The sequence below is a fragment of the Camelus ferus genome, chromosome 12 (assembly GCF_009834535.1).
Source record: "Camelus ferus isolate YT-003-E chromosome 12, BCGSAC_Cfer_1.0, whole genome shotgun sequence".
In the NCBI taxonomy this organism is placed as follows: Eukaryota; Metazoa; Chordata; class Mammalia; order Artiodactyla; family Camelidae; genus Camelus; species Camelus ferus.
The window spans coordinates 7383848-7406806 of record NC_045707.1 but is presented as its reverse complement, the minus strand read 5'-3'; the positions used below and the strand labels follow the sequence as shown (position 1 = coordinate 7406806).

The following is a 22959-nucleotide window of genomic DNA, read 5'->3' as shown; positions in this document are numbered from 1 at the left end:
GCAATAGCAGCTTGTCTAGAAAAAATGTATGTGCCTTAATTTAAAAACACTATGGCTAAAAAATGGTAACTGAGCCTTCAGTGAGTCATAGTAGTCACATCAGAGATCCCTGATCACAGATCCCCACAAGAAGTGTATAATATTGAAAAAGTTTGAAATGTTATGAGAATAACCAAAATGTTATGTGGAGACACGAAGTGAGCAAATGCTGTTGGAAAAATGGCACTGGTAGACTTGCTTGATGCAGGGTTGCTCCAAACCTTCAATTTGTAAAGAATACAGTATCTGCAGATGGCAATAAAGTAAGGTGGGCTGGTGGCGGAAAATACACGCCCCTCAGCAGGCGGCCCCGTCTCCACGTCCTATGCCCTTTCCACCCTGTTAGTTGCCCCACATGTGATGCCATAACAATTCCATGGGGAGGTACCTCCTTTCATAAAAGGCCCATGAGGCTCGTCAGGTCCCCTGGCTTTCAAGCCTGGTTTTTCATGGAACCCCGTTTTCACACGAAGGTGTACACAGGAGCGTAACAAAGGCACCCTTCTGCGGTCAGAGCTGGGATGGGAGCCTGGAATCCTGGGCTGCTTGAGTCGTTTGAAAACCAGACTTCAAAGGAGGAAACAGGTCCTGAGAGGTCTGGTAACTTGCTCAGAGTCACGTGGTAGTGGTGACAGGCCTGGGACCATAGTCACTCATTCTGCCTGAATCGAGCATCTGCTGTATGCTAGGCACGGTGCTGCACCCGGGCACAAAGCAGTGACGAGGAAAGCCAGCTCCTGCCCTCGAGCAGGAACAGGATGCTGAGGGGCTGTGTCCCTGACCTGGAGAGTCAGACGGGCTTTGTGGAGGAAGTGATGTTCACTTATGCTGGCAGATAAGTGGGAGGTAGCTTAGCCAAGCAGAGAGGAAGGGGGGCGTCCTATAGGCAGAGACGCCCAGCATGTGCCAAGGCCCTGAGGCAGAGAAGACCAGTGTGGCAAGAACAGAGCAGGTGAGGGAGAAGGTGGCACAAGATATGCCTGGAAAAGCAGGTGAGGGTCTTTGTATTTTAAGTACAGTGGGAACCACGTTGGTTATTCACCAGTGGGGTGATGTGGTCAGAGAAACACCTAAAGCTCACCCACAGTTAAAGAGAGTGAATTGGAGCAGGGCAGGGGAGGCAGCAGGGAGATGGGCAGCACTTGAGGGGATTGGGGTGCTCAGATCGGGGTGGGTGCTCCCAGCTGCCTCCGGCTCTCGCAGCCCCGGTGCCTCTCCTGTGCGGCTCCCAGATGCAAGTCACAGTTTATCGCCTTTATCTCACCCTTGACCAGGATGCTCAGTCTTGGCCCAGCTGACACTGGGCTGAGTGCTTTGGGGCGGGGGGCTGGCCTCCTGTGCCCTGGAGGGCATTGAGAGCATCCCCTGGCTCTGCTCACTTGATAGCAGAGGCATCCCCCACCCCCACCCCCACCCCACACACAAAATGCCAGATGTCCCTTGGGGGTGACCCGCCCTGGCTGAGCACCACCGAGGGGAAGATTGAGCGTGGGGAGGGACGTCCGCTCGCCTCGTGTCAAGGATTCCTTGGATGAGGGGAAGTCAGTTCTTTGAAGTTTCATGGCCCTGAAAGGTTGATCTCTTCCAGGATTATGGCAGGAAAAGTGAAATGGGTCACTGACATCGAGAAGTCGGTGCTGATAAATAACTTTGAGAAGAGAGGATGGGTCCAAGTGACAGAAAACGAGGACTGGAATTTTTACTGGTGAGTGTAAAAAAGCAGGGCTTTGTTGTCCGAAGCCCCTTGGTGGGTGTTACTTCTGGCAGCAGAGTGCAGGTCTCACCTGTGAAGGTCCCGCCTGTTGCACTTGGTTACCCCCAGGCTCTTTGTGAGCCCTCGGTCAGGACACGTGGTGGAGGGTCCCATGCTCCCAGGTGTCAGCCTAGGGAAGAAGCCCAGGGACATTTCAGCACAGCTGAGTGTGTTAACACTGTGGGAATTTGGGTGAGAAACAAGCCCGCCCGACCCCCTCCGGTCAGTGGGTTACTCATCCCCGACCCTCTGCAGCTCCTGGGTGCAGAGCATCGCACTGAATCTTTGAGGGGGCAGGGGAACATGGGGAGCACATCATGATCTGCAGGGGCTTCACCCTGTGCATCCCTCCCCCGCCCTGCAAGACTCCCTCTCCCTGCGCTGCCTGAAGAGATGGTACTCGGTCTCCCTCCGGCACTTCCCTTCTCCCCAGTTCCCTCTCGCAGCACCCCCAGTGCGGCAGCTGCACCTTTTTCCCTGCTGACCTACCGAGACTGTCTCACTTTTACAGCTTTGTACACGGTGTGCTTTCTGCCCCTGATCAGCCCACCCTTCGGAGACACAGTGCATCTGAGGATTAGATGTCCAGACCCTGGAGCCAGAGCCATACGTGGCTTCAGTCCTATCTTGTCCCCTCCTCTGCTGTCTGGGTCGCCGTTAGCAAAGGACTTGGCGTCTCTTTGTAAACACGGTTGTTTGAGGTTTCAGTGAATCAGTAAAGCACAGCCCTTGGGGCGCCTGGCATGTGGTGGGCGTCCCATCAGCCTGTGCGTCACTGTCCTTTGCGCACCAGCGCACCTGCCCTGGAAGCCACCTCTGCCTCTCGCAGCCTCCCAGGCTGCTTATTCAGATGCCATGGCAGCAAACACCGGGTGCCATGGTTCGTGGTTTCCCCGCCTGTCCCCTCTTTAGGTGTCACTGTGAACCCCTGGAGAGTGAGGAACTTGCCTGGCTTATCTGAGCCTCTCCAGAGCGTGGCAGGGCCCAGGCACAGAGTAGGCAGTACCCAGCCCCCAGCTCCAGCAGTGGATGGAGGGGTGACCCCAGCTTTGCTTTGACAGCAGTCAAGTTACCTGCCCTTTAAACCACAGCCTGATTTTCCTTCAGGAGCACGGAATGCAGGTGGGGAGGGATTTATGGAGTGGTTAGCATCTGCCCATGGTTTAGTGCCAGGTTTACATTCTTTCTTGTCAAAGGTAAAATGAGGTAATTTATCCAGAGCCCTGATCCAGGCTGAACTTGACTGTCCTGTCCTTGCTCCTTTGGTGTCCCGCCGCCCTGTGCCGTGGGCCCGGCAGAACTCAGTGCATTCTTTTGGCTTCTCTGGGTAGGTAGTCAAATGCTGGGGGGGAGTTGAGCGTTCCCTTCTTCATGCCGAGAAGCGTTTTGGAGCTATTCTTAACCAAAAAAGAGAATGAGAGAGAACAAAGGACTAAATAGTATGATCACTTTAGCTATCTGATATCTTGAGATCTAATGTTTTAACCATTAAGTGTACTGTCAGGTCTTAAGAACTGGACAGGGAAAAATATTGTAAACAACTAAATGTGAAGTGGTTGAGGAGAGGTAACTGCATTAACCAAGTGGATTATGGTATAACCGTTAAAATGATTATGATGATTATAAAACAACTTGGAAAATGGAACACGTGTGAAGAAAAACATGAAATTGTACTTGAATTCTGATAGTCAGTCTGCAGAAATAGCTTGCATATGGGCAGGAAGTAGCAGCAGGGTGAAAACGTGAACAGTGTCTGTGCTGGAGGGGGCGTATGGGTTATCTATCGCCAGACTGATGGTAAGTAACAAACGTTGCAAAATTTAAGGGGCTTAAAACAACAACCATTTTTATTGCACGTGAGTTTATGGGCTTGGCTGAGTGGTTCTTCTGGTCTGGTAGGAGTTCACTGATCCTGTCTGGGCTCACTCATGCGTCTCCTGTCAGCTGGCAGGTCCGCTGGGGCTTGGCTGGTCCAGGATGCCCTTAAGGACAACAGGGGCTTCTCTCCACAAATGTCTTGTACATTTCTTGGCAAGAAAGGGACAGCGAGCTTGGAATAGCTTGTCTTACGTGATGAAGAATGTCACCCACCGAATCAGTGAACAGAGGATGTTGTGGCCATGTGGCCATCAGCCACCAAATCAGAGGGCCTGGCCTCTATTTGCAAAAGCTGTAAAAAATATTGATCAGACAGGGAGATTTGAACACTGAGTAATAGTTGATGATATTTAGGAATTACTACTCCTTTTTTTTTTAAGTTGTGATAATGGTATAAAATAAGAAATCGTATGGTATAAAAAGGAGTCCTTAAGTGTTACAGATTCCAACAGGAATATTTTAGATGAGATGATATAATGTCTGGGAATTACTTCAAAAAAAGCCAGTGCTGTGGGGAGGGGTTGGGGTATAGATAGAACAAGACTGGCTAGTGACCCCTGAAGCTGGGTAATGGGCTACTGTTACACTTTCCCCTCTGCTTCTGCCTTTGGTTGAGCTCTCCTATAATAAAAAAAAAAATTAAGTCTTTTATTCTAATGATTATGGAATCAAAAGAAACCTCTGGTTGGTGCTGTGAGGTGGGGGTGGCTGGGGGCAGGGACGGCAGAGTGAGAGGCCACTGGATGACCTGCCTTGTTTCGTGGCTCCGCGGCTCCCTTGTGGGTGCCAGCCCTTCTGTCCTTTGTGGTTCTCTGGGGGGCGAGTGAGGACGGATTGGTGTGGCAGGGAGACTGGCTTTCTTAGAGAGTGAGAAGGAATCCATTTCTCTTTCAACTCGTTTCACTGGGGGCTTTGCAGTCTAGCTGGCCTGGCAGGGATCTCGCTCTCCAGGAATATAAAGTGCTGACTCAGGGCCCTTAATAACCCCTGGGATTTGGGTTTTGAGGGGTCCCTGTCCTTCCTGGCTTTGGGTGCAGATATTGAGTCAGTGAGTTTCCTGACTTCAGAGTCTGAAGGCGTCTGTCTTTCTTTAGTTTATTATCAATAATCAGTGTTATTATTAACCGATAAACATTTACTGAGGGTTTACTCTGTGCCAGAGAGTGAAACCGTTCAGGGAAGAGTCACAAGTGCTCCTGCCTCGGACAGTCCAGGTACAGTCACTGGGCCCGTACCCTGTGCCGCTGTGGGGTGGGGACCGGGTGGGGACAGGTGAGCCCTGAGGGATCTTGCTCCAGGTCAGGAGTCCCAGGGCTTTAAGGAGACCTGCCTGCACGCGCACGTGCCCGAGCCTCGTCCTGCACGCCCATCTGTGCTTCTCTCTTAGGATGAGCGTGCAGACCATCCGCAGTGTCTTCAGTGTGGAGACCGGCTACCGGCTCTCGGACGATCAGATAGTCAACCACTTTCCCAACCACTATGAACTGACGCGGAAGGATCTGATGGTGAAGAACATCAAAAGATACAGGAAGGAGCTGGAGAAGGAAGGGAGTCCTCTGGCAGAAAAAGATGAAAATGGAAAATACCTCTATCTGGGTTCGTGCCCTTTTTGCTGGCCTTATGTTTTAAATAGTTTAAAGGTTTTACGTCAGTGGCACAAGGCATGAGATGGTGACTGTTGTTGGCTTTGATGGGTGAACGTGTTTGTGCAAATAGTGGGTGCCTCCCTCATTCCAGATGTCTCCAGGATAGGGAGAGGGCGGTGGCTCAACTTTGGAATCTGAGTTTGTGTGAGCGCCTGAATGTGCACAGGACCAGGGGGCCACTTCCTGAGCTACAGGCTGCCAGGAGGGGTCATTACTGTATCCAGCAATGCCAAGGGAGAGCCATGTGTCCCTGTCCCATGTGGTGAGAACAGCGGGGCTGTCAGATAGTTTCAGAATCCCTTTACATACCTGGGGAAAATTATATGAGACCTCTCTGGGCCTCAGTTTCCTCATCTGATAAATGGGAAAGATAACGGTACCTACCTAGCTCACAGGTTGCCATGGGATTAAACGATACAGATTTGTAAAGTACTTAGCACACAGCTAAGAGAGAGAACTCGTTACAGGCAGACCTCGGAGATCTCGTGGGTAGGGTTCCAGACCACCAAAATAAAGCATATACTTCAATAAAGCAAGTGACACTGATTTTTTGGTTTTCAATTGCAAATAAAAGTTATCTTCACACTAAAGTGTGCAATAGCATTATGTCGGAAAAATCAATACGCCTACCTTCATTTAAAAATATTTTACTGCTGAAAAATGCTGACCATCTGAGCCTTCAGCGAGTAGTTCTCTTTTTGCAGTAGTGACATCAGAGATCACTGATCACAGATGAAGGAGTTTGAAGTACTGTGAGAATTACCAAAATGTGACACCGAAACATGAAGTGAGCAAAGGTTGTTGGAAAAATGGTTCCGATAGACTTGCTTGGTGCAGGGTTGCCCCAAACCCTCAATTTGTAGAAAATGCAGTGTCTGTGAAGTGCAGTAATCGAGGTGTGCCTGTGCTGTTCAGGGTCTGAATGGTGGAAGTCCTCACTCTGTGAGATGCTGGGTGGGGGCGTGGGGGAACAAAACAGGCCCTGGAAAGGCGGTGGCAGTGTTTTGCTGTTGTTGGCCCCCTTCGGGCTGGCTAACCGTTGTCTCCTCTCAGACTTTGTTCCGGTCACCTACATGCTGCCGGCTGACTACAACCTGTTTGTGGAGGAGTTCAGGAAAAGCCCCTCCAGCACCTGGATCATGAAGCCTTGCGGCAAAGCCCAGGGAAAGGGCATCTTCCTGATCAACAAGCTCTCACAAATCAAAAAGTGGTCCCGAGACAGCAAAACATCTTCGTGAGTGGGGAACCCATTCTGCTCGCTTCCCGGCAGAAGTCTCGTGTCATCCTCAGCCTTTTGGCCACGGGCTGGGTGGCCCATACTTGCTTTTCCAGGCGTGCAGTTTTTTGTGTACACATGGCGCCCAGGGCAAGGCTCTGTGACCACAATAGTGCCATCAGTCGTAGAATCTCACCTAGGGATGGCACGTAAACCAGCAGAGGTCTCAGCAGCAGGGAGCCTCGTGGGCCACTCTTTGTTCTGAAAGTGGTGGGGAGAACTGGTCAGTCAGTGTTTCTGAGGGGGTGAGGCACGTGCTTAATGCTTGGGTACCTGGGCTTGAACTCCTGTCTGACACCTACCATCTGGGTAAATTTTGTTGTTTAGACTCTTAGATTTCTCATCGGGGTAAACTGGGGACACTCAGCAGCAGCCTGAGGGGGGCGAGGTGGGGGTGGACCGAGTTCATCCACCCCCAGGCGCCAGGCAGCGCGTGCACCCAGTACAACAGCTGACCTAGGTGGCGGGCTGGGTGGATCTGCTCCCGGGGCTGCGGGCCCCTTGGAAGCAAAAACACCAGGGATTTAGTCTAGGGCTCACTCTTTGCCTTTGAGTCCTTAACTGCCAGGAAATGCCTGGAGGTCACGTCAGTGCCATCCTTTCCAGCTGTGGCAGGGAACACCACACTCTGTGTTCCCAGGAGTGGCAGGGAACTGCATTTAAGTCTTACTGAACGTAGCCCCTGGGGTGGGTCAGTGCAGGAAACACTTCCCTGATGGAGTCTCAGGGGCTGCTGGCACTGTCCCCTGGGGCGGGGACATGGGATCGGGGGTCCTCTGTGGGCACCACCTCTCCATTTTCTCCCCTATGAACCGGCCTCTCACTTAATGGGAGGCAGCGAGTTTGTCACCTCTGGTCTTTGCATCTAATTTCAACTTCTCTGACACGCCCAGGTTTGTGTCTCAGTCTACGAAGGAAGCCTATGTGATCTCTCTGTACATCAACAACCCATTACTAATCGGCGGCAGGAAGTTCGACCTGCGCTTGTATGTTCTGGTGTCCACGTACCGCCCGCTGCGCTGCTACATGTAAGAGCTGGAGTTCTGTTTCCATTCTTTTTTTTTTTCAATTGGAGGTACTGGGGATTGAACTCAGGACCTTATGTGTGCTAAGCAGGCACTCTGCCACTGCACCCTCCCCCCGTTTCCATTCTTGACTGCTTTGACGTGATACTTCCTACTCCCCGCCGTTAGGAGGGTCAGTGGAGCTCAACGTGCCTGACACGTGGTCTGTGTCGTGTAAGATGGAAACCTCGATGCTAATGTGAATCTTGAAAATAAAAAACAGCTCTTTTAACCTAAATGTCCATCAACAGATGACTGAATAAAGAAGCTGTGGTATATTTATACAATGGAATACTACTCAGCCATAAAAAATAATAAAATCATGCCATTTGCAGCAACATGGATGGACCTGGAGATTGTCATTCTAACTGAAGTAAGCCAGAAAGAGAAAGAAAAATACCATATGATATCACTTATATGTGGAATCTGAAAAAAAAAAAAAAGACAAACTAACTTATTTACCAAACAGGAACAGACTTACAGACATAGAAAACAAACTTGTGGTTACCAGCATGGAAGAGGGTGGGAAGGGATAAATTGGGAGCTTGAGATTTGCAGATACTAACTAATATATATAAAATAGATAAACAAGTTAATACTGTATATCACAGGGAACTGTATTCAATATCTTGTAGTAACTTATGGTGAAAAAGAATATGGAAATGAATATATGTATGTTCATGTATGATGGAAGCATTATGCTGTACACCAGAAATTGACACAACATTTTCAACTAACTGTATTTCAATTTAAAAAAAAAAGCAGCTCTTTAACCTTGCGGGCATGCTCAGTATAAGAATCCAGACACAGAAGGCCACGTGTACAGTTCTACTTATATGACACGCCCAGGACAGGCAAAACATTAGAGATGGAAAGCAGATTGTTATCTGCCCAGCACTGGGGTTGGGGAGTGACTGCTCATGTTCACAGGGTTCTTTTTGGGGGGATGCAGACATTGTGCAGTTGATTGTCGTGATGGCTGCACAGCTCCGAAAATACCAGAAACCATTGAGTTGTCCACGTGAAGTGGATGAGTAATATGGCATATGAATTATGTCTTAATAAAGCTGTTATGTAAAAAGAACCATGAAAAATTAAAAAGCAGCTTTTTGAAAGGTTTAAAGCAAAAAGAGCAGCTCTTTTAGGAGAAAAAGTGTTATATTTTATTTACGCTTATCCTCAGAGTACTGAATTAATCTGAATTCCCACTTAGGTATAAACTTGGATTTTGCCGCTTCTGCACAGTGAAATACACCCCGAGCACCAGCGAGTTAGATAACATGTTTGTCCATCTCACCAACGTCGCCATTCAGAAACATGGGGTAAGTGTTTCTTGTCACTTGAACTTAAGGAAATGGACTGACTGTGGATTTCTTTCTTTTTCTCTTTGCAGGAGAGGGCGGGTGGGTACAGGAGTGTGTTTAAGATGCCCTGGCACTGGTGAGGAGTGGGAGCCCCAGGAATCCAGTGTGGTTGTCCCAGGAGTGTCAGCCTGGGGTGGCAGTGGGACACTTGGAGAAAGGAAGTCTCACCTTCAAGCCCTGTCTTTCTAGTTCTGTGACCTTGGGCAAGTTCCTTTAACTCCCAGAGCCTCGGTTTCTCCATTTGTAAAAGGTGATAATATTACTACCTCATGGGGTTATTGGGAGCATTATATGAGAGGACATTCAGTCATTGAACAGATAATCACTGAGCACCTGCCTGGGTTGGTCCAGTGCCAGGCGCTGGGGCTATGGTGATGGGCAAAAACTTCCTTGTTCCCTGCTCTCATGGCGCCTAGAGCCTGGGGGGGGATGGTCACCAGATCATCACACCGATGAACATGTCATCACAGACTGAGATGCATGCTCTGAAGGTAAGGAACGCAGGCCTGGAAGAGCATGGAATGGAGGGGCCCATAGTCCAGGTGGTCAGAGGCTGCTTGAGCAGAGACCACAGCAGGTGCAAAGGCCCTGTGGCAGGAAGAAGCATTGCAAGAGCTGAAAGAAGTGAGGGTGGTGGAGTGAGAGGGACCTGGAGAAGCCAGTGAGGGCCAGGACACAGGACCCGTGGGACGTTGTAGGTTCTGGGCAGGCTTTGGGGCTTCAGTCCCATCCTAATGAAGAAGTCCTGAAGGTCTCCTTTCTTTATGAATGACTCTTCTGTTTGGATCTTGCTTGAATGGGAGCCTGAATACCCCTGTCGTTTTAGAGGAAAAACAAGCTTTTCTGAGTAACCGACTGAAGGGTTTGGTCAGACCAAGCTGGGCTCAGTCCCACATCCATCACTTACCCTCTGTGTGACTTGGGGAAGTCCCCCCGCCTCCCTGGGCCTCCTCATCTGCAAACAGGATCCCTGGTTTGTACCTTGCTGGTCATGAAAGGACAATGGTCACCATTCACTGAGGGTGGCAACTGGCTTCCGCGTGTGGCCTGATTCACCTACCCACCAGGTTTTCCCGAGAGCAAACCGAGAGAGCATCGTCGTTACAGTATTTACAGTTAGAGGAGAACTGACTTGGCCAAGGCCTTATTCATAAGAATTGGGAAAATATCTTCCACGTGACACAGCACAAGACTTATCAGTCATTTGGAGAAAGCTGAGCACTGACCCCAGACCCTTCATAGCCAAGTCGCACATTTAACGAAGTCTGGATGGGGTAGGAGGTGACAGTGACTGACTTCCAGTCTACTCAGTGTCCTGAGGACAGTGTGCAGTGTGTTGGCCTGCAAAGCCTCTTTGCCCCAGGGATGCCAGAATGAAATGGGGAGGGTCCCATTCAAAGGGCCTTCTCAGGACACCAGTCAGCTGGGTCACTATTTCCATCAATAAGAAACAGAAGCCAGTTTTTAAAAACCACAGGAGGAGAGAGCAGAAGCAGTGCTTCAGGCTGGCACCTCCACCTGCACCAGAAGCAGCATGCTTTCCACGCTGGCCCTGTTTGTCGGTGCTTTGCTTTTTGATGTAAGGAAGTGCTTAGTCTGAGAAAGCTCAGTTTCAGCCTTGAATGAAAGCTTCACGGGGCTCTAATTTAGAACTGCAGAGAAAATAGATGTTCTATTGGCCACTGAAATGCCCACTGAGTGCCTCTGGGTGCAGATCTCCGCCCCCTACTCTGGGGCAGGTTGCCAGGACATGTCCCCCACCCCCAGGAAGCTCAGAATCCAGCAGGCAGAGGACTGATGATAAGGAAAGGGCAGGAGACCTCAGTGCTGCCTTGAGCACACGGGGGTGGGGGGTGGGGGGGGGTGGGGGGTGGGGGGGGCCCGCCAGGAGGCGAGATTAATCCTGACTGCTGGGGGTTTCCCAGGGTGGAGGATGAGGCCTCGAAGGAGATAAAGGAGCAGGGATGGGTCCTGAAATGTGGGATGTTTGTGAGTTGATATGATAAAAGTGTTCTGAGATAATTGTGATAAAATAACTTTCCTACAGGCCCAAAACCAGATGTTTAAGGTTTTTTATATCTAGGCATGTGTAAGAGACTTTTTTGCATAAAGTATGTACTTTATTTACTTACTTATTTTTGTCCCTTAATGGAGGCACTGGGGATTGAACCCATGACCTGGAGCACGCCAAGCACTGGTCTATCACTGAGCTATACCCCCCCACCCCCAGAAAGTGTATACTTTATGCCTCTAGAACTTTTTTAAGTAAACAAATTATTCTTGACAGTGATGAGAATCTGTGACTGGGAAAGGAAAGGGATTTCTGGACAGTTAGCCAGGATTTTCTGTAACTTCTTTTAGGAATACAAGTCCTTTTTTGAGGGGTACGAACACTGAATGATATATTTGAGCCTCTTTGAGGTAAACAAGCTTGAACACCTCATCTTTTAAGGTATTTTAATGAGAACTAGTATGTAAAAGGAATTTGTCTCTGACCTTGAAGAGGTACTTTAAAAAATATGGTTAATTTTTGGTTTTTATATATAAGCAGGGTCTGCTTTGAGTCTGTGGTGTTTGTTCATTATTAGGCTGGTTTATTTTAGTTCACAGTTCTCCACTTTATACTTGGAAAATGAAATCCCAATCTTAAAATTTCTACTTTACTTCAGTATTTTCTAGCTTTTTGCCTCCAAAAGAGGCGGCATGTGGAGAATTAATGATCAGGGTCAGAGCAATAGACAGAGCACTGAACTGGCATCAGTAAAGCTGGGCTCAGGTCCCAGGTTGGCCGCAGCCGGGATGAAAGCTTGGACAAGGAGCGGGACCTCTCTGAGCCTGAGCCTTCCTGATGGGACCTTGTGAGGGAGGCTTGTGTGCGGGGCTCCTGAACCGGAGCGCCTGGCAGGGTACATCCCGGGATGGCTTCTTCAGGAAGCAGAGATGAGCATGTAGGAGTTTTACTGCACAGGATGTCAGGAGCAACACTGGTAGTGGAGGGGACCAGACCAGGCAAAGAGAGCATCAAGTTGGGACACAGTGCAGCTGGGTGGCCCTGCAGAGCTGTCCCTGTTGGAGGTAGGGGCCAGAACCCTGGCATCAACCTGTCACTGGCTGCGGACTGCCCCAGGAGAGGTGTAAACTTGGACTAGGCAGGCCCTTTTAGCCACGGGCAGCTCCCGGAGGGTCCCTGCTGGGAGAATGAGTGCCTTGGTCTTAAAGGGGCGTCTGGTGGCACTCCGCAGTGTGCGCTGGAAGGAATAAATGATTAACTGTGAGAAGACTAGAGTTGCGCACAGTAGGCCCTCTGCATCCAAGGGTCCCACATCTGTGGACTCAACCACCATGGATTGAAAATATTTGGGGAAAAAAAAATCCCAGAAGGTTCCAAAAAGCAAAACTTGAATTTGCTGCTCACTGGCAACTATTTACATAGCATTTATATCACATGAGATATTACAAGTAATCCAGAGATGATTTAAAGTATACTGGAGATGGGCAGGATGTGTGTAGGTTAAATGCAAATACAAGGCCATTGTATTTAAGGGACTTAAGCATCCAAGGATTTTGGAATCTGAGTGGGGTCCTGGAACCAATCCCCTGCACATACTGAGGGATGAGTGTACTTTAATAATGTCACATGGAGGAGGAGGAGGCCCAGCTCCCTGTGGGGCAGGGTCAGGCTGCCAGGTTGCTGGGTGCCTGCCCCTCATGGAGGAGGCACCAGGAAACGCTCAAGGGTGAGAACAGGCGCTGGGGTCTTCTGGGTGCATTGCCTGGACCCCGCACCCTTTCCGTCACCAGGAGGACTACAACCACATCCACGGGGGCAAGTGGACCGTGAACAACCTGCGGCTCTACCTGGAGAGCACCCGGGGCAAGGAGGTGACCAGCAAGCTGTTCGACGAGATCCACTGGATCATCGTGCAGTCCCTGAAGGCCGTGGCTGTGAGTCCTGGGAGTGGGTTGGAGGTGGGGTTGGGGCCATGAGTCCCAGAAGCGGGGGGAGGGGGAAGCGTTTGTGGCTGGGAGCCCTGGGAGCAGAGAGCATGAAGGAGAAAACACAAACCCAACCAGAGTTTGGGCTTTGGGGGTACTTCTTGTTCTTTGGCTAAAACCAGTGTTTAGGGTCTCACCTCCTACATGTCTGCCAGAGGCCAGCGTGGTTTGGGGAGGGAGGGGCCGGCTCCCCGCGGTGCCACCACAGCCCCGGCACCTCTGCAAGAGGGCAGAGTCCTTGTGACGTCAGCGTCACACTCCTGTGTCCGCTGAATTGATAATATTTGGGCGTAAGCTGATGTTTTGGAGATGGACTGTCAGTAGCCTCCTTGTTCGCAGGCTTCCTGCTTTGTTATTTCATAGACATCTGGGGCTGGAGAGATCCTCTCTTTTTTTCCACTTCAAGTCTCATTATCTATTGGCTGGTGCGCGGTTTTCGTTTGTGTTTTGTTTTACTGTTCTAAAGCAGGTGCGCGTCTATTTTTGAAGGAAAAGGAGGGAATAAACCCTGGAGCACCAGCACGCAGGCTGCTGTTTTAGTGCCGAAACCAGTCCCAGACTGCAGTCGGTGCCCATACACTTGGAGCTGAGGGGCTGTAAAAAGAAAGAGTTCACTCCACGGAGTCAGAAACAAGTGACGTTTCTGTTCTGGAGAAAGTGTGATGTGGGTTTGGCAGCAAGGTGGACGTATGTAGAAATATTGACGTGAGACCTTCCAAGTGGAAGATTGAGGCCCTCTCTCCCTTCAGTCTGTGCCTCCAGCTTACAGCGAGGGCTTGAAGGGGAAAAAACAGGGTCTAGTTAGTCTAGTTAACTGTTGGAGAGAAGCATCTTAGGGGCCACGTCTCCCACCCCATGGAAGCCGTGTCTTGAACCTTGACAGCTTGGGTGGGGTTCGCGGTGGGGATGTGAGGGGGAGTCCTGGGCTCAGATTTCAAGCCAAGCACTGCGGGTGACTTGGCACAGGTGACCGCCCACCCTCCCTGGGCCTCGAGTGCTCCTCTGTGAAATCCGGATCGCGACACTGATGTCTTGGGCTTGTTGTGTGAACGCACTCAGCGGAGGCTAACTCACGCTTTAGGAAGGTACGCACCAGCGGCTATAACATAGGCGATGTGCGAGCCTTAATGCCTGATTAAAGCAGCCCTTCCACCCCCTTTCCTGGCCCCCTTTCGTCTCCCTGATTGGCAGAGCTTTGAGAATGCGTTGGCTGTTCAATCAAGAAGACCTGTATCCCGGCCCCAGGTATTGGGCCTGTCTCAAGCCTGAATCCTCTGGAAGGTGCCTCTGAGCATCTCCTGGGCTTCAGCCTCCTGGCCTGAAAAGCTGTTGGATTTCTAAGGCCCTGAGGGTTTGGGGAGCAAGGATTTATGTATTCAGTTTTTATTCACTTGGTAAATATTTGGTCACTCTGTTTTACCAGGTGTGTTGCCTTCCGGGAATCTGAGGAAGAGGCAGGGAGGGAGGCAGGAGGCTGCAGGAAGGCAGCAGAAGGGCCTGGTGCAGGGGGTGGACCCAGGGCACGGGACAGGACGGAGAAGCTGAGAGCCACAGCATGGGGGTGGCAGGCTTGAAGGGCCAGACACGGTTAGCGACTTCCTTTTCCGTGGAGGCTTTCTGGGACAGTGGTGTGAGCACTGACTTAGGACACCAGACTTTCAGTGGAAATGTGATTTCACTAAATTTCCACGTGATGAAACAGCCCACCCAGGCTGGTTTTCCTTCAGGGAGTAGGGCTACCCTGGGCTCTCTCCCCCTTAGGCGTTTCCTGTTCGAAGTCCAGTGTTTTAAGTGGGGTCCACGCACCCTCTGATGTGTAGAAAGGCCTCACTCTGGTGTCCGTGTTCTTGCTGGGGGGGCGTTAGAGGCCCCGGGAGCCTGTGGCACTGCTCTTGGTGGGCTTCTCCTGGAGAGTTTAACCCGGGCGGCCTGGGAATCTGTGTTGTAAACAAGCAGCTGGTGGGTTTGTATGCACTGGGTAAATAGTTTATGAAATGGAATTTAAAAAAAAAAAAATTTTAAGTGGATTTGACTTTTGTCACAGAAAAGAGTTTGGTAAGTTGGCCCCGAGCATCGCAAAGAGCCTGAGGGGACTGGCAGCCTGGTGGACTGAGTGTGTGTGTGTGTGTGTGTGTGTGTGTGTGTGTGTGTGTGTGTGTGGCGAGGCTGCGCAGGCCTAAACTCTGGGTGCCCTGGGCCTGGAGCTGGACTTCTGTCCGCTCTGAGGACAGTCTTGTGCCGCTGGACATATTCCTTGCTGGCCATCACGCCTCCAATGAAGGAGACGTGGAGACACCGGTGACTGCGTCATAAACCCCACTTCTGAGGTTGAGGAGAGCTTCCATCTTTGAACCCTGCAGGGGGAGCAAGGGGAGGAAGGGAGGAGGCGGGGCAGAGTTGGGGAGCCGGGGTCACAGATGGGAAGCCGGCACCTCACCACCGTGAGGAGGGTCCTGCTGCTTCAGCGTCGCGTCCACCCCTGGGTGGGTCTGAGGGGGCCCTCTTGGCACTGGCTGTGACCCGCTGGCCCTCTCCCCGCAGCCGGTGATGAACAACGACAAGCACTGCTTTGAGTGCTACGGCTACGACATCATCATCGACGACAGGCTGAAGCCCTGGCTCATCGAGGTAACTGCGCGCTGCCTGGCCGCTGCCTGGCTGCCTGCCACCCTTCCGGTGCCCCCGCCCCGCCCCTGGCTCCATGGTGCCCCCCGCCAGACGTTTCCCAGGCCGGGGTCGGGGGGTGGCAGGACGGGGGCAGGTGCTCCGGAGGCCCTGCCCTGTCCTCCTGTGGGACATTGTTCCTGTTCAGGAAAGGAGCTCACAGACCCGGAAGCCCTTGGGAAGTGGTGGCATTCTGTCCAGAGATAAGGAGCGTGGTCCTCTTTGGAGGAAGACATAGTTTGGAAGTGGGTTCATCTGCCTATTTCAAGGCGTAGACAGGATGTAGTGATGGCTGCTCTAGAAAGGGCGAGGTGCGCACACCCTTTTCCTGATGACAGAGGCGGTGGTGCTGACACGCCCACCTGGGCCTGGACGTGGAGCCCACCCTGCCAGGGTTGTCCTGCTCTGCGGCCACGAGGAGGAGCCAGGCCTCTGAGGGCAGGCTGTCCGTTCTGTGGGCTCATCTCCCTGCCTGAGCCTCGGAGTGCCATGTCCTCTGCCATGCCCACGTGGCGGGGGCGGCTCAGGCCCTTTAGCTCAATCCCTTTTCGAGCCAGGAAGGCTGACTCAAGAGCAAGTCATGGAGAGGGTGATCCTTGTAGGGAAGGTCAGTGGGGACCCCTACACTGGAAGCTACCGGGAGAGCCAGGTTACTAGGAAGTGAGCTGTGTTCCAGTGTCTTCCAGGTGACTTGTATTCTGTGTGTGTAGAGATACATGTGTATACACAGAGACAGACAGACAGCTCAGTCTTATCTACGTAGATATAAATGTATTTCTGTTTTCTTTTCCTCCATCTTTAGCAGAGTAACCTGAATGGAAGTCAGGCTTTTCTTGATGAGCCAGGATCTTAACTGTAAACGTTACTTCTAAAATAGTAACAGGTCTTGGGGGGAGGGTATAGCTCAAATGGTAAAGCACATGCTTAGCATGCATGAGGTCCTGGGTTCAATCCCCAGTACCTCCTCTAAGAATAAATAAATAAATAAACCTACTTACCTCCCCCCATAATAATAATAATAATAATAATAATAATAATAATAATAATAATAATAATAAAAAAATAGTAACAGGTCTTAACTGTAGTACGTTTGTAGTAAGAATTACGGTGTCACGCGATACACAACAGTGGTAACTTCAGGGGCACCTGAGGTCCATACAGCCCCTGTCACTGTGTCATCAGCCACCCTGCTGGCAGCACAGAGACACAGTCTGTTTGGGAGAAGTCTCACCTCTTACACAGTTGCTGTATCTTCTCTCCCGTGGCCTGAGAAAACAGCCAAGCATGTCACCAACTGTGCCTCAGATAAGAGTAAATAGGTACTGACTGAGGGCCTGCGGGACTGTCCACGGAGTAGATACCTGCATTTGAACCTGCGGATTTTGTGACATTGCTTAGCTCCTCAGAGGCCTTCTGGGACTGACTGTCCATTGACTGGATGGGTTCCTCAATGCTGCTTTGTTGGTGAGGTAGCCCTTACTCTTCAGAAAAAAGGGTCCAGGAAAAGGGGTCCATTAACTTTGTTTCTTCTTCTTCTTCTTTTTGTAAGTAGAGGGGGAAAGTAATTAGGTTTATTTATTTATTTATGTATTTATTTAGTGGAGGTACTGGGACTTGAACCCAGGACCTCATATATGCCAGGCATGCACTCTGTACCCTCAGGGGTCCATGAACTTTGACTTCAATCCATGATGTTACTTGTTCAGGGTCATTTGGTCACTGATTCCAGCAAAGCTCTTGCTTGGTACTTAAGGTTCCAGCTTTTGGTACTTAGGACAGAGCTCAGCACATAGGTAGACACTGAAATTATGTTTGTGATATACGTTGACCTAAGTTTTTATTTGCGTGATGTGTGTAGATTCTATTCCTAATCCTGTCTTTAAGTGTTATTTATATTTCACGTGATGACTAATAAAATGGATAGTAAAATGCTTCCTGAAGGTGCTGGATGCTAACAGTATGAAATGACAGCCTCCCCTACACTGCGTGGTAGCCTGGGTTTCTTCTGCAGCGCACGCTCTCGTTCTGGAGGAGTAACTGTCCAAGTGAAGAATGTGATTTCTTTCCTCTCGCAGGTTAATGCGTCCCCGTCTCTCACCTCCAGCACTGCCAACGATCGAATCCTTAAGTATAACCTGATTAATGACACCCTCAATATCGCGGTCCCTAATGGCGAAATTCCAGACTGTAAATGGAACAAGTCACCCCCGAAGGAAGTTCTTGGCAACTACGAAATTCTGTGAGTTTGTGTAACTGTGCAGTTGGCCTTGTGTGTTTCAGACTCGGGGGGGAGCCAAGGCCCAGCTGGGATTTTCTGTGTGTGTGAACTCAACTTGCTTGGTAGAATATTTTGTTTATTGCTGCGATGAGATAGGTCTTGTAGCAGACAAGTGCTTGGGTGCTAGGCTGCTGTCTAGTCTTGTGCATAAGAAATTTAATAAAGCTCTTACCACGTGCTGGCCACTCTCTGGTCCACCCCTGAAAGCGGTGTGACCCTGAGGAAGCCGCCATCTCTTTAAGCCACAGCGCATACACCTTAAATGGACAATATGGTCAGTCTTACAGAGTTGGGAGGAAGAGAAATGACAACAGCAGCTTGACACACATTGTTTTATTTCCCCAGCAGCCTTGTGAGGTGAGGGTTGTAATTGGCTCCGTTTTACACGTGCAGAAACAAAGGCTTTGGTCCAGAACCCAAAGTGAGGGAGAGTGAGAGCCCGTCAGGATGGCAGCGGCTGAACTAGGTACAATTTGTTCATACCGTAGACCAGTCAGTGGAGGTTAGAAGGACTGACCCAGAGCTTTGCCATGGGCCCGGGAGGCTGAGGGAGGAAAGCGAGTTGCAGAAAAGGGTGCGGAATATGATCCATGTGAAACAAACTCCGGCCCTAGCACCCCTGCCCCTCTGTGTGTGTGAGACAGGCATGTCCATGTGTGGTGGGTCCCCTGGGAGCAGACGGGCTGGGAGGTGTGGAAGGACACGCATTATGCTGTCAGCACGGATACCGCTGCTGGAGGTGGGGGGAGGGAGTGGAAGGGGAGCCGAGAGAGAGGGAAAGAGATGGCACCCAGACCCGAAGGACTGAGTATGTTAGGGTCACATCACGTACTTCTGTAAAAGAGAATTGTGCGTTTAACATTTTTGAAAAACAGAAGTAGCTGGTGAACTTGCCACATGCACACAGACGCCAGGCTCACGGCTGGTGATGCTGCCGGCCTGGGGTTTCGGAGCCCGGGGCCAGGCTTGTCCATGTCCCCTCCTCTGCCGTGAGTGTGGATGTAAGTGTGTGGCATGGGGAAGTGTGTGGGGCCTCGAGGGGGTGGTCAAGAGCCTAAGGTGTGACCAGTCAGCTGGTGGTTTCCCCGGCACATCTGGCTGTGGGCGGGGCACTGTAGGCAGAGGGTGGAAGGACTGGGATGGGTGCTTGCCAGGCTTGGGGGAAGGGCAGGGAGCAGCAGAATGTGAGCCGATGAGGACAGTGAGAGGGTGGGAGGCGGCTGGTGGCCCGGTGGTGGGGGTTGCTGGGGGCAGGCTGTAGGGAAGTGAGCTGGGAAGCGAAGGGGCAGAGGTCAGAGAGAGGCTGACGCTGAGGTTTTGTGCAGGGTGCAGTCACTGAACATGATGAAGTCGGCTGCCCTGGGACTGGGGCTGAGCCGGGGTGGAGGACAGGTCGTTGGAGAGACACAGGGCCATAGGTCAGGGACTGGGTCTCGTTTGTTTGGTCACTGCAGTCACCCACAACAGTGAGCCAAGAGCCTGAATCTTAAGGAATTAGGGGCAGTGACCTGGAGGATTAGAGGTGACTGACAAGGCGGGGGTAAGGGTGGTGAATTCTGCTGACCTGGGAAGGAGGTTTTGGGGGAGGAGGGGCTCCAGTCCCAGGGGCATGATCGTGGGAGAGGAAACAGCCCACTCGAGGGGCTGCAGGGGAAGCGGTGTCTTCAGGGAGAGCCAGGTCTCAGAGCAGGAAAGTGAAGGGGACCTTCCAGTGTGAGGGGGAGGACGTGGGCATGGGGGTTGCTGATGACCACGGAGAGGTCTGAGTATGCAGAGGAAGAGCGTGGAGGTGGGGCCAGCGTGGGCACGTCCAGAGCCTCCGGGGTTGGCCTTGTGGGAGGTGCAGGGTGACGTGAGTGTGACGGACCTCAGGCTGTGGTGAAGGGCTTCGTAGGCTCAGTCCTGATGGCCCCTGAGACAGACGGGGGGCTGTGCGTGGCGGGGGAGGAGTCTGGCCAGGAGTGTGAGGGGCTGGGTGGGTCCCCCTTCATCCAGCTGAGGGTGGTGGCAAGCCGGCTGTTGGGAGCCTGTGGGGCGGCTTTGTCCCTGTCAACACATTGCCTTTTGGAGGGAGATGCGCTGTTTCCAGTTTAAGGTCAGACACTTCATGCTTTTAGCTGAAAAGACGAAAAGGTGACCCTCCTACCCCGCCTGCCCAATCCTTTTAGCCGCCCTCTCCCCAGATATGGTAATACAGAGGCTCCACTGCTGGGCCCATGGTTCTGAGTCCTTCCATTCAGGACTTGCCCCCTGTGCTTCAAACGACCTGTCAGAGTCCCCTGTTGGCTAACAGCTGTGGTGCATTGTGGGGAAAGAGGGAGGACCTGGGGTGGGGAAGGGAGGGCCTGGAGGGATGGGGCAGGACCCAGAGCAGGGAGGGAGGACCCGGGGGATGGAGGAAGGATCCGGGGTGGGGAAGGAAGGACAGGGGAATGGGGAAGGACCCAGGGCAGGGAGGGAGGGAGGACTCAGAGTTGGGGAGGGAGGATTGACATCCTGGGCACTGTCCTGTCCTCTTGCCATGCCAGGCACTCTGCATTCCATTGATTGCTCACAGAAGTCCTGCCGAGTGTCCCACACAAAGAGGAGGAAGCCAGGGTACAGGCTCACTTGTCTACAGTCACACCTCTAGTGCTGGCACCCAGAAATAGGGGCTCTTGCTGCCACCCCAGATCACCGTTCTGGCCTTGGAGCCACAAGGCCTAACACTTTGCATCTGCTCCCTCCAGGGCCCAGTTTTGAGGGTTTCACAGCCTTTTAAATAATACTGTACTGACTGAGTGGATTCTGCCTGTCAAAAGCTCGAGGAAAAGGGCCCGCTAGCACAGGAGGGGCCTGGGAAGAGCCATCCGGTCTCTAATTCTCCTCCACATTCGCTCTATCAGTGGCCACACCATCCCTGGAAACAGCCCGTCCCGGATGCCAGCTACTTGCTCATTTCTGTTTCTTCCGTGTTTTCAAGCTGCACAGACCAGCACAAATGTGTGGTGGTACTGGTAGCCCACATGTGGGTCTGCCCTCTGTTTATTCAGCAGATTCGTACTGCACACCCACCCCCAGGAGTGAGGTGCTGGGGGTGACCGTGAGCCAGTCCAGCCCTTTGGTCAGTAATGTGGACATGGAACAGGAAATAGAATGATAACATGTGAACAGGGAGTCCCTAGGGGTGGGGAGAGGCCAGGGCGGCTCCCGGGAGAGCCCCCCACAGGCAGAACGCCTGGTGTCCAGCATCAGCTCTCCCTAGGGAGACAGGGAGAGCTGGGGAGGGGGACCCACATGTGGTCCGACATCCCCATCTGGTGGAGGGAAACTCTGTCGTGTCTGCTGTGTAACTAACACTCCGCGAACTGGCCTTCCTCCTGCCTACCTTTCCCTTTCAGCCCCGTTTGCCACCAGAAAATGTATCCTTCAACCTCAGCTGTCTAACCCACAGAGATTCTGATTCTGGGAATAAACTCATAACAGAAACACACCCTTTTCCAGACATCAGCAAAATTTAGCTAATGCAACATAACTGAGCATCATAGTACCTTTTGCGTTTGATATGAATGTCTTTGGGGAACAGAGGAGCCTTAGGGCGTGGTCAGCAGTAACACCTGTGAACACACGTTAGCTGTAGACAGAAACTTCACATTCTGATCTGCAGGGTGAGAAGTTCTGAATTAAGAATCCGAAGTCCTGGGTTTTACTTAATCCTATCTCTGCCACATACCAGCTATGTGACTGTAGCACACTGAGTGAACCTCTCTGAGCCCCACTTGCCTCAAACAGGAAGTGGGGATCTTAATGCCGACCATTCTGAGTCCTGAAGGTGTGGTGAAGCCATGGTGGAATAGGAGACCCCAGCAAGAAAGGCCGGGGATCACCCAGGTGCCATATGGTCAGGGTGCTAAGGTCTCGGCCGGTTCTTTCTGATGCAAAAGCCTAGGCTGTAGGCTCTGGCGCTACTACACAAGCCTGGTGCACGAGGGGCCGGTTGGTTCCCAGCCGGTGGGGGCGACACTGGCCTTATGGGTGAAGTACTGAGCCTCCCCCTGACCTGGTCCCTCCTCCTGGGTGGGCCATTCACCCCGTTCCCTGTTTGAAATGGGGTTAGTCACACTTGCCCCAGAGGAGCTGAGTGAGAGGCTGTGTATAAAGTGTTTGCAGACATCACTTCTCTCCCTCGCTACCCTGGTGTCTCACTCCTTTCCTTTGGGGTCACGGCCAAATTCAGTCTGGTGGCCTGTATAAAATGTCAGCTGCAGGGGGTGGGGACCGTCCACAGTAGCAATTTAACAAGGTTGTATCCATATGTTCTGTGGCCTTGGGTGGTATTTGGAGGGCTGCCAAGGCCACCTGGTGGACAGGCGGACTGGAGACGTGTGGGGCCGGGGCCAGGCTGCTCTCCGGTGACTGCACTAAAGCCACAGCGCCACTGCCACTGAATCCCGGAGGTGTTTTCTTCGTTTCTAGGTACGACGAGGAGCTGGCGCAGGGTGACGGGGCCGACCGAGAGCTGAGAAGTCGGCCCGGCCAGTCGCTGGGGCCTCGAGGGGGCCGATCAAGAGACTCAGGGAGAACGGTGCTCACAACCTGGAAGTGACCACCAGCGGGAGGAAAAGACTCCAGCCTGGACTCGGTCAAACTTGTCACTGTACTCACCCTTGCTGGAGACTTATTTTGGAATTTCCTTTTTCTAGAGCCTTTTTCCTTTCCTAAACCCTGTAAATAAATAAAGGCCCTTCTTTGGAAGGTAAAAGAGTCTGTTACTGGGGAAAACTCCGTTTCCCCTTTGCTCTCACACTCACGATACTTCTGACACCAGATGTGTCAGAATTTTTCCCATACCAAGCAATTCTGCGGTTCTTCCGCTGGGCGCCAGGGGTCCTACAGTTTAACTCAGTTTTGACACTGTCTGCCTGGAGGTGGAATCAGATCCCATGGGGTAAGGGCTCAGCCCCTCAGGACTGCCCCCAACTCTCCCAACTTCAGACGCCAATGGCAAGTCCAGGTTGTGCT

General features: G+C 51.7%; 1 protein-coding gene across 8 annotated transcripts in view; it reads left to right on the top strand.

The window, feature by feature from the left end:
* TTLL1 (tubulin tyrosine ligase like 1) overlaps positions 1-22699 on the top strand; it is a 28699-nt gene extending 6000 nt beyond the window's left edge. For 7 of the 8 annotated variants that reach the window (XM_032492379.1, XM_014553102.2, XM_014553099.2 and 4 more), the window contains 9 exons: positions 1628-1744; positions 5058-5266; positions 6370-6550; positions 7486-7620; positions 8870-8978; positions 12822-12965; positions 15558-15644; positions 17756-17919; positions 22414-22699. In XM_032492379.1, the coding sequence (XP_032348270.1) occupies positions 1632-1744; positions 5058-5266; positions 6370-6550; positions 7486-7620; positions 8870-8978; positions 12822-12965; positions 15558-15644; positions 17756-17919; positions 22414-22543 (1272 nt within the window). In that variant the 5' untranslated portion in view covers positions 1628-1631 and the 3' untranslated portion in view covers positions 22544-22699. Of the gene's footprint in view, positions 1-1627; positions 1745-4830; positions 4885-5057; positions 5267-6369; positions 6551-7485; positions 7621-8869; positions 8979-12821; positions 12966-15557; positions 15645-17755; positions 17920-22413 lie in introns of those variants that run through there. The other variant, XM_014553103.2, reaches the window with a different exon arrangement.
* The last annotated feature ends 260 nt before the right edge of the window (positions 22700-22959 follow it).